This window comes from Zosterops lateralis (genome assembly GCF_965231275.1).
Source record: "Zosterops lateralis genome assembly, chromosome: 2".
NCBI classification, from domain to species: Eukaryota; Metazoa; Chordata; class Aves; order Passeriformes; family Zosteropidae; genus Zosterops; species Zosterops lateralis.
In genome coordinates, this window is record NC_139763.1 from 4254758 (window position 1) to 4271201 (window position 16444).

Here is a 16444-nt window from a genome sequence, read left to right on the forward strand (position 1 = left end):
AATCCTAGCAGGCATTCAGGAGGTAAAAAAAGCCTGGAATCTCACAGACCTCTTTCTTTTGAGCCATGGGAATTTTTGGAATCATATGGGTAAGCTGCAGGGTTTACTTCTTTGTTATCAAAGCTACCCACATGCCTACACACCTCCCTCCAGCCTTATATTTGATGGCACGACACTGGATTAGGGCTGTGTCTGTTCCTATTTTTTTTTTTCTCCAAATCACCCAATTATTAATTTAAGATAAAGAGGTTCCTTCACAGAACAGTGCACACTCTCTTATGATAATGCAGTTTTCTGCATGTTTGTTGGTTTAAATTACAAATCCTCTAACCTCCATTTACTGTCACAGAAATAGAAATGGCCAGAAATTCTTTGCAGGAAGCCATAACACACGTGGAGTTTTCTTCCTTTAGAGGACACAACTGTGTTTTTTAAAGGTGAACTTCAGAAGGAAACTGAACAAGAGCTGTGACAGGTTCACTGCAGTTCAGCTTAAAACAAACAAACAAAAAAAAGATCCAACAGTGAATGTCTTGGGTCAGGAGATTCTTACATTTACTTTCTCACAGAAGAGGGTGAGGAGGTCCTGGCACAGGGTGCACAGAGAAGCTGTGGCTGCCCCTGGATCCCTGGAAGTGACCAAGGCCAGGTTGGACAGGGCTTGGAGCATCCTGGGATAGTGGAAGGTGTTCCTGCCCATGGCAGGGAGTGGAAGTGGATGATCTTTAAGGTCCCTTCCAACCCAACCCATTCCATGGTTCTCTGTTTCTAATATCCCCTGTATTCCAGTCTGATGAACCATCAAAGAAACAGCCCAGTGTGCACATGTGAACCCCACTTGTTATTTAAAAACACTAAACACACAAAGCAACATAGACCAGGGGGAAATTCTGTTCCAAATTATTGCTCAGGTAGTTTAGAAAACCAGGGGAAAAATCAAAAGTCACAGAGTTGTCCCCAGAGGATCAGATTGCCAGGGGTCTGGATCTGTTATCATCACACTGGCAGCAAATGCCATTCCCCATCAGTCATGGTCAGTAAATCAGAGGGACAAGTGCGTGCAAGGTTTTTTGTCTTCTGAGTATACTTGATAGGCTAAATCCACTTCTTTCAAGTCAGCAGTGAAGAGTAATTTGAGGGGCAGGAGCACAGCTTGCTTACGTGGAGGCTGAACTTTCATTGCCATGATTATTTTCTGTTTGTTGGGGATTTTTTTTTTATTATTTCTGTCAGTTAATTACAGAGAATAACAATCTGTTCTGAGAAATGAAGACACTAAAGAAAGAAAGAAATGTTAACTCGAATTAAGCTTTCATTTAAATTGGACTATCCATTTCACATCAAACCCCTATCTAGACATTCTCATTGTTCTCAAAGGAGTTCTTAAAGGGGTTATAATTAAGTTGACATAATTCAATTCAAAGTTAACTCTTATTAGCTGTCATGATGGTATCATTACTTGGACAGTTACTGTGCAGTAAGAGGAGAAAAAAAAAAAAAAAAAAGGAAGAAAACAACTACAAAATAATGGCCCACAGGATGTTTTTGCATTGGGAACTTATGGCAAAAACAGGCTTTAACTGCTTCTGACCCTGGGATGTGCTGTTTGCTACAGATATAGTGGGAGGTGAAAAAGGTCTTTGAGGCTTTGAGCTCTGCCCATCCTTCCTCACTGTGCAGACACTGCCCTCAGCACTGATCACCACCTTCTCCCAGCTCCCTAAAAAGCCCTGTGATGGATTCATAAAGGGAATTTTGTAAGTGATACAATAATTTCTAACCTAGCTGCATCCAAAGTTCATGAAATTGCTATCAGTATTCCTAGTACCCATCAAAGCCTCCACAAATGGATTATTCATTACTTTTACAGTCCTAAGTGCATGTAAGAGGCTTTTCCTGAGCATCATCTAAAGCAGACTTTATACTGGAGCATCACTACAAACTCTAAGGTTGACTGGATGCATTCTACTGTCCTTTGAAATAAAGTCCTCTTCAGACTGACCTGTCTATATTGAAGTAATTAATTATTTTTTCTTTTAAGTCATCTTGCCTTTTCATAAAAGTTATTTTTAAGTTCATTTATTTGTCATCATGGATTATGTTACATAAGCTTCAGAGGAGCAGAATTAATTCTGGTAAGCTGGATCAGTTTAAGTACATGTGGGTCAAGTTGCAACTTCTCAGTTTTTGGCAAACAGTGAGAAATTGCACACTGCAATTCCTCCTAAGTTGAGGTCATTAATATTGGTGCCTGCAAAGCCTGAATTGATCTGTGTTCATCTTTGAACATTTCCCTCTTTTTAAAATGCATAGAGCATGGAAAAAGAGAACTTCCAGTGTATTTTGTGCAGGGATTGCCTGCAGCCTCAATCTCAGTATTGCACAATATCTAATAATTTTTGCTGTTATTTGAGCATCTATTTTTGTGCTTATTTTTGTTTATTTTTTCTTTTCATCACCACACACTGATAACATACAGGTGACAGCAGGGGAGGAGCACACTGAAACCTTTGCCCTTTTACCCTGAGTTGTTTTTTCATGATCTTCCTTCACTGGTGTCCTTCACCCTCCTCACCTCCTTTTAGGATCTCAGCTTTGGTCTCACTGATATCCATAATGCAGTGTGCACTTATGCTACAATGGAAAAGCTCCAGATTTTTCAGCTCTGAAGAACCCTGTTTGCAGCTTCTCCACACTGGGAAACTGTTATGTGTTCAAACAGCACCCTCCAAAATCAGCAATACCATCCATGATAATCATAGAATCACAGAAGGGTTGGGTTGGAAGGAAGGTTAAAGATCATATAGTTCCAACTCCCTGCCATGGGCCACTGTCCCAGGCTGCTCCAAGCCCCAATGTCCAACCTGGCCTTGGGCACTCACAGGGATCCAGGGGCAGACACAGCAAATCTGGGAATTCTATTCCAGGGCTGCCCACCCTCCCAGGGAACAATTCCTGCCCAAGATCCCATCCAGCCCTGCCCTCTGGCACTGGGAAGCCATTCCCTGTGTCCTGTCCCTGCAGCCCTTGGGAATTGTCTCTCTCCAGGTTTCCTGGGGCTCCTTCAGGCCCTGCAAGGCCACCCTGAGCTCAGGCCAAAGCTTCTCCTGTCCAGGCTGAACAATCCCAGCTGTGCCAGCCTTTCCTCCCAGCAGAGCTGCTCCATCCCTCTGCTCATCCTGGAGCCTCCTCTGGGCTCTCTCCTTGAGCTCCACGTCCTCCCTGTGCTGGGCCCCAGGGCTGGGGCAGCTCTGCAGGTGGGGCCTCACCTGAGCAGGGCACAGGGGACAGAATAACCTCTCTCAACCCTCTGCCTAAACTGCTTTTGATGCAGCCCAGGGTTACAACTCTGATGTTAATCTACCATCATTAAAATGGTGATCTACCAGCTAGACAGGTAGGAACAGGGAGATTTCCCATGGTGATGGAGTTTGCTCTTCCATGCAGAAAGTGCTTCCATGTTGGTGGCACTGGGCTGAAGTTCAGCAAAGCCTTTTCAGAAAGAACCTGTCATCATGATGCACTAGACACTTTATTTTACATCTTTACATCATTAAACACCCAAGTGAAGAATTAGCAGGCTTGTAAAACTGTAAAGCCAATTAAATATATCTAATTTTTGCAGCTCTAGGGATCTGTGCATTTTTCTGCCCATCCTGGCACAGGCTGTAATGGTACAAAAAAAAAAAAAAATCAATTTGAAGACCCCATGTAGAGATTGAGTGGGATGGGACTCTTCTCACTCTGCTGTTCAAAATGTTAGACCTCCATCTCCCAGCCAAGGTGCAAGCACCACATCTCAAAAGGCAGAATTCACAGGCCCCAGCAATATCTTTTAATAGAACAACTAATACAGCTGGAAATAAATATTCAAGATTTGAGGCACATTATCCTTTCATCACATCTGAAATAGAAGCAGCAAACTTCAAAGCTAATGCAAGTAGAGAACAATTGTTCAGAGTTTAGATATGTTAATCAGACCATTTTATACAGAAGATGGTACTTGTGGAGTACACAAGAGATATTACTAAGGAAAGGAACGATAAAGAAGTTACCTTGTACAGCAAGGAAAAGAAACACACTCAGAGGGGGAGAGGCATCATCTGCAAACCCCCTGTACCCAACAACAGAAGATAAAAATTGCTCCAAAAAAGCAATCTATTCCCTTCTAAGGTAGGCTGGATGAGTTACCCCCTGGAGGAGCACATCATCCCTGACTCTGCTGACTCCAGCAAAAACCTTGAGCAATCAGCTGCCAGTTGTCACCAGTTGTCACCTCGCCTTTTGCAGGGAACTGAAGCGCCTCCTGACAAATCCCACCCTCAGCGAGGAGGCAGGGAACGCCAAATCCACCAGCAAATTAACAGGACAGAGCCCTGGGCTGGCTGTGAGCAGCTGTCCCTGTACCTTTGGCCAGTGGCTCCACCGTGATGATCTCGCTGCTGTTGCCTCTCCCCGCAGCCGTCACGGCCACCACCCACACGCTGTACTGGCGATTCCGGCTCAGGTTGGGGATTCTGTAGGAAAATGAGTCGGGAGATGCTTCAAACTCGCTGATCACCTGTGGTGGGAGAGACAAATGTTTCCAGGCTAAAATAAGCAGTATTTGGAGAAAAATTTGAGTGCTATAAAGCCTGTTACTTCGGGGCTCTTCGGATGAGTATCAATTGGTCCAAGCAGATGGCAGATGGCAATAAACAGAGCAGACACAGGGACTTGTTGCAAGCCATTCATATTCAGTGAATTTGTGCCTGTGCCTTGTTTGCAGATTGGTTTTATTCAGATTAGGACTTTTATGTGCCATTTATTTTTACAGGGTTGGATAAACAATGGGAGCGAATAAATATGGCTAAATTTTACCATCAGTAGTCCTGACAAACTGATTTAGCTCCACACAAAACTTTCCCAATGGAGGATTCAGTGCTGCATCTGCTGTGAAATCTGGGGTTTACTATTTCTGTCACCTAGAAGCTTTGGTGCTCCTTATTCCTGGGTTTTGGTGGCTTATCCCTTCAGCAGTGGAGCGAACCAAGGAATAAAACTGTGCTCTGCAAGAGACTGTTCAAACTTCCCCCAAGTCTGGTTCTGTTTAATCACCAAATTACTTCCATTCAGAGACTCCCAGCTGAAGGTCATCTCAGCCAGTTGGCTGAATTAGCAGGGAAGGAGAAGTGCTGGAAGAAATGCCAGTTCAGCCTCTCCTCTGTCACTCAAGTGCCTCTGCCCAAGGGCTGCAGCAGAGCCAACCAGCTGCTCTGCAGTCCCTGCTCATCCATGGGAGCTTCTGCATCCTGCTTGGAGCAACCTGTGCAGAAAAAGGTGTGGAGGAACATACAGATCCCTCCAGGGGGCTTTGAGAGCCTCAGCACACCCTCCACAGGAAGTCTGAGGAGGGAAATCTCAGTGTTACAGTGCTCAATATTGCCACTTTTATTTCTGACACGGGCTTTGTGATGCCTGCACATAAAAATAGAGGGGTAATGAACCATTGGAATTAATAACACTCACTTCCCTGTGCAGTGCCGAGCCTGGTAACGGCTAACTAACACCAGGCTAAAAATAATTAGAAGGTTAATGACGTAGAAAAGAAGATTTTAGCAGGAATCAGCATTAAAAATAATGCATCAATGTAATCTAAACTTGGTTCAGACTGACAAAATGTGCAAGGAATCTCTTTGATATACAAATATCTGCTTGTGGTAAAGGCCAATTCCACCTGATTAGCATTTCAAAAGGCACATTGACCTGAAAACATTGGAATAGGTAGTCCTTCAAAGTGAATTCCAAATAAATAAGAGATGTTTCTGAGATATCATTAAACACATCTCCATGAGAAGTGGCAGACAGTTCCAGCTGCTGAGTGGGTCACTGCATTTCTCTGTTCTGGAGCTGGCATCTCCTACAGCCAGGGGAAGAGGGGAGCTCATCTCCTCTCACATTTGAAATCCAGAGTGAGGACATCTGTCTCTCAGCTCCCTTCAAAGGCCATGTAAAGGCTACTACAAAGAACACATTTTTTTCCTTCCATGGAGAGGGATTTTTCTGGGAAGACTGGCTTGCTCCACCTACATTCCCCAGGCTCAGAACAAACCCACAGGAAGAACTTGCCGTATTTTCTAGCCAAACTCATTGCCCCTTTGCTTGTCAAAATGCCAAATTAGTTTGTCCCATTTATCCAGCGTTTGCCTGGGTTCCCACTTCTCATATGAAGAGGTCAATGCAGCCAGACACCTTTATTATTACCTGAAATATTGCAGCAGGTTTTGAGAACCATCTGCCTTGACATTTACACAAGAATATTGGACAAATGCCCGTAGCTTGACAGGCTGGATCTTTGTGAGGTTATACATAAAAATTAATGTATTGATCATGGCAGAGGAGGCTGAAATTTCATATTCATGAGGCAGCATTTCCTACAGGTAATTTGAAAGTCAAACAGGCCAGGCTGTTTCTGGCACTTAGACTCCACTCATTAATGCAGTTACCTAGCACAGGTTCCTTCTAAACCATCTACTGACATGGGACATGGATGCAGCATTTAGGAACACCTAAACATCCTTAGCGCTAACTTTCATTCCAGCAACCATCAGCTCTTTCTCACTGGAACTCTAAAGATGGACCAACAGCCAGATTTTCTGCTCTAAAGCTTTTAAAATGCCTTGTTTTCAATTCCTTTCTTTCTCCCAGCATCATTCACCCATTTGCATCTGTGGCTATTTCAATTGTAAAATCAATTCTTCTCAGAATTAATTTATTAATTGAATCTGGTAAATGCATCTTCACTAAATTAACGACTCTCATTTTCTAAAAACAAGCTGCTGTAGCAAAAGATTTTGGTTTCTAACTGGTTAACATACATCTTATGTTTCCTCAGCTCATATTCCCTTTTAAACACTTGGGGATGTTTCAGTGACAAAGAATCGATTTTACTTTAAACTTTTGCCTGTCATTTCAATTAGCCTAACATGCCAGAGACTTTGATTACACAAGAAGAAAAAAAAAGGCAGCTTTGTCAGCAAAGAGAAGATTAAACAATTGAAATGAGAAATATTTAAAGGAATGTCACCTTGTCACATATTGGCCCATGCATGTGCCAGTATAAAACATAAATTGCTGTTCAATCTTAGGAGCAGTAACATGCTTGCTCAAGGGATTTTTTTTTTTTCCTAACTGCTATTTTTCTTCAGCTTATAGATGACGGGTTAATTTTTCTTCTGTCTTTAGCTCACTGTCTCAGAAGGAGAGACAGAGACCAGCCTCTGAAATCCAGCAAGGGCTGGGAAGAGCAAAATGAAATCAAAGTCCTTTACCAGGATGCAGTCAATCTCCTTCCCCAACCAGGCAATGGCAAGAGATGCTGAGGAACAGCTGGTGCAGGGAACATAATTTTCCTCTGCAGCTTCAGCCCTACTGGTGTGCATTTCTTTGTACACTTTGAAGCAGCATGCCATCTCCTGGCATTTCTCCTTTAAAGCACAGTTTAATAGGTAATGTGCATAAACTCTGATCCCTCTGGCTTCTATTTTTAATTGCTCATTCTATCTGTTGGCTTGTTTGCTGCGTTTTTTAACACAACCTGAGAAAAATTCAGAAGAGTGCTATGGAAAAAAATACATTTCTAACAGTTTTCCAAGCAGTCAGGGAGTTTTCCCAGCAGGGAGTTAAGAGAAAAAAAAATAGAATTTACCGTGGGGTGAAAGGTTATTTAGTTAAAGGTAGCCTGCACCTTGCTTACAGCTGTTTCCACACAACTTCTGATTAGATAAGTGAGCAACAGATCACTACTTCTATTCTCTGTAAGTTGCAGGAAACCTGGAAGTGAACTGGGAAAGCCATACAGAGACTTTAAGGACATGAGTGAAAAGGAAGAAACAGCCCAGGTTTGTGGTGTGTGTTGAGAAGTAAGAGCATATACAAGTTGGTTATCTGTGTATTGGCTGCCTCATGCTGAAAATAAAAATTAAATATAAATAATATATCTATTACCTAGAGTGAGGTGTATGCTTTCACTTGAATTTTAGGTAAAAAATATGGCATCATCTAAAGACAGAGCTGGAAGGACCCTGAGAGATCACCTGAGTCTTTTTTTAAACCAGGTTCACCTGTGTCTGCACAATTTCAAACAGATGTTTCCCCAACCTGATTTTGAAGACTTACAATAAAAGGGAGATTTTGCAACTCCCCAGGCTGCACAACCTATTCCACTGCTTAACTAATCTCATGGAAAAAAATCATTTTTTTTAAATCTAGCTTGACTTTCCTGCTGCAGTTTCAACCCATAGCTTCTTTTCCAGTCTATTAGGAACATGAAGAATAGATTATTACCTTGATCTTTGCACCAGTCTTTAATCTACATGAAGTTTTATCGTTCCTTTCCCCACCAGTACCCTTATCTTTTTACAACTAAATAACTCTGGTGCTTTCAACGTTGTCCAGAAATCCCATTTTCTCTATCAGTTTCTCTAATAATATCTTCTGTTATCCTTCAGACTGTCTAAAGATGGTCTATAGCTTTCTCACAGTTTCCAAACCTGTACTCAACAATTCCAGGAATTCTCATTTGGCTTTTCAGGACAGGATTATAAAGGCTGTAAATGTTCATCTTGGGAGGTGCAATAACCTCAAAAATCCTCTTCTGAAGAATCAAGAGAATTGCTCTCTACACAGCACTTCTGCACTTGGTTATTCAGGGTACCCATTTTCTCGCTAAGTTTTATCCAACTTTTCTCAGACCAATTTCCCAGTTCATCAAGACCTGCCTGAATTCTGCTTCTGTCTCCTGTGTACATGCAATCCCTCCCAGCCTTGTATCTCCTGCTAATTTAACAGGCAGCCTCTCTATTTCATTATCCAGGTCAGTGATGGAGCCACTGAACACAAGTGGGCTCAGGAGAGACAGGCCGCTCCCTCCTGCCCACAACAAGGAGCCTCTTGGTTTTGCAGCCTCCCACAGACACAGCACTGAGTTTGTTATATCTGGCCTGAGTTAAATCAGTGAAATGCTGTTTGCATAGCTGAGTCTCTCTCAACAAACATCCGTCCTCTGGGCTCAGCTCTGCTGCTAAATGGGAGAGAGCCAGGCTGTGAGTTGAGCACTCCATCCCAGTGATCCACACTGATTTTTAAAGTCTAGCTCAGTTTTGTGCTTACCTAAATAGCTCTTTTCAAAACAATTCTGTTTTGGAGGGGCTCATGATAAGCAGTGTAGACTGACTTCAGTCACCATCACATCCTCCTGGGCCCAGGTGCTGCTCCTTGGGCTCTGCTTCATCACTGGTACAGATCAGGACTAGAACAAGCACTGAGACTCATGAATAATTAAAGTAAGTCTTCAATTCTACGTGGTAGAACCACAGTGATCTCCATCTTTTTCTACAACTCCATCACAGAATTGTCTACCTTGCCGTACCTCAGGCATGGCTGCTCCTGGAAAACACAGAATCATCAAGGCTGGGAGAGAACTTGAGTCCCAGCATCACCAGCACCAGCATCAGCCCAAAGCCTGTCCCCAAGGGCCACATCCAGACTCCTCTTGAACACTCCCCCAGACAGTGATTCCAAACCTTCCTAGGCAGCTCATCCCAAGGCCTGACCACTCTGCCAGGGAAATTTCCATTCCTAATATCCAATCTGAACCTCCTCAGGTGCACTTTCAGGCCATTTCTGCTCATCCTTTTACTTTGGACATGCCAGAAGAGAATGACCTCACCTTGCTAAATCCTCCTTTCAGGGAGTTGTAGAGAACAGTGAGGTCCCTCCTGAACCTTCTTTTCTCCAGACTGAAGAAGCCCAGTTCCCTCAGCTGCTGCTCCTAAGACTTGTTTTTCAGACCCTTCTCAGGACACACTCCACCACTTCAAGGTCCTTTTGTGATGTGAGAGGCCCAAAACTCAACACAGAACTTGAGGGGCAAAGAGTACTGATATGTTTTGTTCTAAAAATCACATTTAGAGTCTCCTGGACTCACAAGTTATCCAGTACTGGGGGATAAACTAAGTTGTTTCTACCTGGAAGCAAACTGGGGTAATAAAAAATCAATACATGCTTGTATTTACAGGGAATGAACTTCAAGTTCTGCATCCCTGAGAAGAACAGACAGAACATTGCTGTGCCCTCTCAGTGAACTCCCTAAAGATGTGTAAGTCTGCCTGAGGTCACAAATTGTACTTTTCTTGAGGACTGCTGCCTTTTGCCTTCCTTTCACAGATGGACAGACTCTCAAAGCTCCAAATAACCACTGATCCTGGACCATGGACTCCAGTAAGGCTCTTGGCTGCCACTTTGGCCTAAAAATGGTTTCTGTTCAGGTGTTTGAAAAGTGGCATCTGCTTTTCACTCAGCATTATTGAAGGTAACTGTTGGAAACAGAAGCTGTGCACTAAAGTGATTGCAGCTGCCATATAACATTGTAACTTATTATTTTTTTCACCTTAATTGTGGAACAAAAATGTTAGAACGTTTTAGATGGAAATTTTGGGAAGAACAACAGTAACTCCCTGCCTTCCAAACTGGCAGGAAAATCCTGCCAATCCAAAGAATCCCAGAATCACCGAGGTTGGAAATGACCTCCAGGACCATCGAGGTCCTGTGCCCCATCTCCACCTTGTCCCCAGCCCAGAGCTCTGAGTGCCACATCCAGTTGTTCCCTGGACACCTCCAAGGATGGGCACTCCAAAAATCCCTGGGCGGCCCCTGCTAAGGCCTGAGCACCCTTTCCATGAGGAAATTCCTCTTGATGTCCAACCTGAACCTTTCTTGGAGCAGTTTGAAGCCATTTCCTCTTCCTTAGGAGCAGAGCCTGAGCCCCCACCTGCCTCTTTCCTCCTGTCAGGGAATTGTGGAGATCCTCAAAGTCCCCCGAGCCTCCTTTTCTTCAGGATAAACACCTTGAGCTCCCTCAGCTGCTCCTGATTTCCCATTTCCAGGTATTACCCCTGGAGCCTGTCCCTTTGGAGCATATCCTGTCCCTTTGGAGCATGTCCTGGAGAGTCCCTCAGGCTCCTGATGAGGGAAGCAGCATCTGGTGTCACAGGCTGGTGACCACAGGAAGGTCAGGACATCAAGGACTTATTGTCAGGCTGTATTGATATCCCTGGGTGTGAGACGAGGTGGTGAGACAAGAAGGGAGGTTTATGAAAAAATCAATATCAAATTTGTTTTGGTAGGGCTTTACAAGGAGACCTTTTAAAAATCATATAAACCAGCGCATCTTCAGAATCAATTTATACTCTGTCACATCCCTCCTGAGGTCTGCTCTCTGACAAAAATAAGATAGGCAAAAAAAAAAAAAAGTAAAGTTGACAAAGCAATTAAAATAATGAATGTACTATGTTTGGGACCTGGCACCAAAGATGTGAAACAACTACAAAAAGGCTAAAAATAGAACATGTGGTATATTAAAAAGACAGATTTTAAATACCGTCCAATATAAGGCTTTAAAATAACCCCCAAATTATGCACTATTTCTATGCTAAATAAAGCACACAGGAATTAATAAGCATAAATATCTTCATGCTGTAAAAAGTGCTATATAGATACAGTGATAAATACTGCTTGTAATACACAAATCAATGAACATATATTTAAAATTCAGCCTTAGAGAATCTGCTGACTCTAAATAAACTTCTTTTCAACAGTTACTTTATGTACTTAGCCAACTTCTGCCAGCTACTTCTCCCTTTCTTCCAAGAAACTTTCAGCATCCTTCTAATCACTGAAAGATCCACAGTATGTAGCAAGAAATCATATATAATTGCACCAACTCTATTTTCCAAAGTTTTCTTTTATCCAACTCTTTAATCTGGAGAGAAAATGAGGATCAGAAAGTGTGATGCAAACCCAAGGTTAGAATTCAGACAGATCCTATGCAAAAATCAATACAAAAATCGTGTCTGCCTGAAAGAATTGAGTGGAAAACACCTGGATGATGGGAATTTATGACAGTTTAATAGTTTAAAGATCAAGTTTAGGATAATTGCATATACTTCCACATCTAGTTTTTGTTGCAGATCAGCTGGTTTAAGATAAGCATGTACACTTTCTCTCTAGACTAAACAAAGAGAAGGGAAATTTTCAGAAGTAGATTTATCCAGTTTATCTCAGACATCCAGCTTCTTTCCTTAATGAAAGGAAATCCTTGATGACCCCAGAATAAGTATTTGTGACTCTATTCAAGGTGTCTGAAGTCAGATGAATTAAATCCCACTTAGAGTTTTTGAATTACAGACTAAGAGCAGCAATTACTCTCTCCTTCCACAGGGCAACCCCAGAGTCTCCTGTGAATGCTGGTTAAATCACATAATATATTTTCCCCGTAGTGGGTTTAAATAAAAGCAAAAAAATGAAACAAATATAGAAGTCCAACAGGCTTAAGAGTATATTTCTCACAGTAAAATAAGCAAATCAAAAGGATCAGGAACTGCCTCAGATGTTGGTCAGTTTCCAATATTGATTATGTTTCCAAGTACATTGACTTGGGCTTTGGCCAACTATAAGATCATTTCCCTCTTCTCCATCACTGCTTTGCACCTCTCCACATACCATCTATTCCCAACCCAACTGTTTCACAGAAATATTTCCAGTCCAACATGAATCTCTGCTGGGATTTCAGCTTTTGGATATTTCTACATCCTTTGGAGAAGTCCAGAAATGTACATTACAGTTTTCAATGACTCTTTCCAACACAGGTACCTGGGGCTGACTGTAGGGTTTGCACTATGAGATAATTCCTAACCATCACCCCTATTTCAGCACTGGGCTCTGCTTTGTGCTCTGGTTCCTCATCCAGCTAATCCAGTTTATCACAACAGCATCATCTGGGATCTTTGCAGGAATATTCTCACTCCATTCATCTGATTTAATAGTTCTGGAATTTCTTTTCCTCCCAGTCCTCAGGTTTCTGGTCTTTTGAGACCTCAGTCAAAAGTGAGTTTGAGGGACAAATAATATCTTAGCAGAATCTCACAGCGAAGCAACAGTTTCATCAACCAACATTTCAAAACTACTGTCAAGATTAAAGACCAGAGAATAAACTGGTTCTTATTAGAAATGTTGGCTTTTAAATATACATCTGAATGGTTTGCAAGCTTCTTGTCTTATTTGCCAATCTTTGGGTATTTGTGCTAGAAAGTCAGGTAAAGACCTGAGAAAATACAGACCAGTAAAATAATTTGAGTGTTGATGAATGGTATGACATCACCCAATCAGAAATACACATATTAAAGTCTGTTTTGACTTGTTGATTAGAAAAGTGGAATCATTATGGTTGTTGTTTGTTGTTGCTGTTCAGGTTTTGCTAATCTGCTGGTGGGTCACTCACTAGTAGGAGCAAACACATTAAACAGGATTTTCCTGCTGTTTCCAGCAAAGCAGGTCATTAATTTGTGCATCACTCTATGCCTTCTCCACAGAAAGCCTGGAGATAAAAGGAAAGGAGTCATGCAAGTAGAACTGCACTATAAAAGGATAATAAATGGAGACCATTCTCCTTTCTCAGTGATTTTCCTTTTCAGGACGCAGTCAGTTGGTTCTTGTCTTTCCTCCACTCATGTGGAACTCACTTAAGATGTGAAATAAGATGACCTCACTCCCACTCTCTGATTTCCTGATAATGGGAGCTAAAAGCAGATCTTGTTTGGGAGACTGTGCATGGAAAGTGCTCAGATTGGAAAGACAAACAATCCTGCCCGTGGCCTGAAATGTCATCCGAGTTTTATTGGAGACTTTTAACTTATGAGACATCTTGGTGTCACTCCGATGTGTTTTTTCCTCAGAGAGTTGCACATTAACTGTACCACTGTCTGGTTTCCTTTGTTGTATACAGATTTTGACCACCTTTTCCAGTTTTAAACTGCCATATAAAAATAACATTGAGGTTGGAAGGCTCCTCTGGAGGTCACCCAGTCCAACCCCCTTCTCAAGGCAAGTTTAATTGCATCAAGTTGCTCAGGGACGTGTCAAATGAAGTCTTGAAGATTTCCATGTGTGGACATCCCACAGTCTGGGCCCCAGCTTCAATATTTGACCAGGATCTCATGGCGATTTTCCCCCCAGACTGATCAGAATTTCCCATATCAAAAATTCCCTGTCCTTGTGCATCAGCACTTTCTCATCCCTTCCTGCACCAGAAAATTCTGATCCTTAACCTTCCTTCTCCTGCCCTCAGCACTCTCCTACTTCTTTAGGAGAAGCTTTTTACCTGTTCTGAGATCAAAGTTTCCCAGGCTGGCTAACCTGTGTGTCACAGTGACCTTCTCCAGAGACTTTCTGACATCTAAATTTTATAAATCTAATCCCACTGATTCTTCCTTAAGCATTGTCCTGACCTGAATGCAACAAGAGGTTGGTGGTTGTTTTTTGGGAGGTTGTTTTCAGTCTTTTTTCTTCAGAAAACTCCCAAATCTCCTTTTCTGTTGCACTTAGAAAATCCCTGAGGCTGCACAAGCAAGAGGAACTGAACCAGCCTAATTTCTGTGCTAAGATTCAAACTGTGTTCCATGTGTGTGGCACCATGGGGGAAAATCCCCCTGCCAGGATGGGACAGCAGTGACAGCACTTCCCTGAGACTTGGGCAGGATGAGTGCCATGAGCATCCTCCCAATGCAATGGGAATCATCACTCTTAGAATGAATCTGGCCACCATGGGACCATTACAGGTGGTCTTGAGAAGTCAAACCCTACAAAAAGTTGGATATGGATGAGGCAGGGAGTAGCAAGAATGTAGGCTATGAGTTAGCACAGAGGATAATTTTTCTAACTTAAATTCTGGCTTATTCTGTTTCTTATATTTGAAGAATGAAGGATCCCTGAAGTCTCTTATTTCTGTATTTTTTCCCTACATTTTCAGAATAAAAATGAGAAAGTTTTGCCTAATTGTGCCTGTAGAATACTATAGACACAACAATTAAACTGTGTGAAATTGGATCCTTGCTTGCCCTTTATCTTGGCCAGAGAATAGACTGCAGTGGAGAATCTTTTCCATTTTTCACACATTAATCATTTTTGTGTTTTGAAACATTCCAAGCAAGTACTGTCCTTAGGGCTCAAAATATTTTAAAGAGGAAATGCCTTTTGTTCTATACAGAGGCAGCAGAAGTTTTAAAAGCTTCTGCCTTTGCAAAGCAAACTGAACAGTGCAAGAGGCAGCAATTCTTCATTTTCTAATATGTCAGGGTTGTATAATTGTTATGTTTGTAATAAAAATATGCACAAGACAACCAACAGAGTTAATTATTTTTCCTATTGGTGACTTAAACACTGAAGCAGTGTTCTTGTGTAAAGAAATACTGTTAACCTGTCTAAAAACCTGTCTAAAATCTTTTGCATTGACTTGTTCTTAGCAATAAAACACAATCTGCAAAGAATGCAGCCTCCCCATCAGTTTACCTTTACCCTTGTCCTTTTCTCTTTCTTCTCACTGATGCCTGAAAACCTAGTTTGCCTTTCTGCTTGAATAGCAGACTTTTAGCAAAGTTATTTTGCAGCCAGGGCTGTGACTGATGGATGAAGTTTTTAGGGCTCCATACCTGCAGCTACAGCACTTGCTACTTATGGTGGTAGAAGAGATGATAAAGACACAGGTCTTTTATTTATTCTCCTCCTCACCCTAATTTAAGACCTCTCCTTCTGTCAGCTACTTGTCTCTGCCAGCAGTGAATCAAACAAGAACTTCCCTGGATATATTAAGTGTCTCTGCACAGCAGTGCTGGCATTTGAGCAGCTCTGCAGCAGGCTTGTTTCACTGCAAAGCAGCCCTGAATAAAACAGCTCTTTAGCTCACAATTCATTCCAGAATAAAAGATAACAAAGCATTTTGTTAGAAATAAAGCTGAGGGAGTGTGTCCTATATTAAATATGTCCTGAGGGCTTGCATTTGTTTAAAAATGTCCAACTTGGCTTCTGGAAACTGAGCCCCCAGTGTAATCCCTGCCTCACTCAGCACACAGGGCTGATACAGAAGATCTCTGCAAACCACAGCCCCTGCTGAACTGCAGAGCACTGGAACAGGGACTCACAGATACATGTTGAACATATTTATACATATATCTGTGTGTGCATATATATATTTATATGTACACACACCTGCATGAAGGTAGCAGCAGGATCATAGAATCACAGAATGGTTTAGGCTGGAAGGGACATTAAAAATCATCTGTCCTGGGGGCAGGGACACCTTTCAGAACTGTCCATCAGCAATTAATAAAAGAGCACAAACACCTCCAAGTGCCTCTACCTGGGGCCAAGGTATGGTTCCATGATGGTTCATACATACCCCTGCATAATGAACACCACAAAAATACAACACTAAGATTCTGTTCAGGCCAAGAGCAGGGAAAAAAAAAAAAACAAAAAAAACCAAAAACCAGCTGTTCCTGTCATTGTCCATCTCTAAGGTACTCCAAAAGGTAACCACAAAAAGGGGAAGTTTTGTATGTGAGACATTCAC

General features: G+C 42.1%; 1 protein-coding gene across 1 annotated transcript in view; it reads right to left on the reverse strand.

Moving 5' to 3' along the window:
• Window positions 1–16444, reverse strand: part of DSCAM (DS cell adhesion molecule) — a gene marked incomplete at its 5' end in the record, with an annotated part of 456489 nt that overhangs the window by 58841 nt on the left and 381204 nt on the right. The window contains one exon of the mRNA XM_083855847.1: window positions 4408–4561. Coding sequence (XP_083711973.1) covers window positions 4408–4561 — 154 coding nt within the window. The remainder of the gene's footprint in view (window positions 1–4407; window positions 4562–16444) is intronic.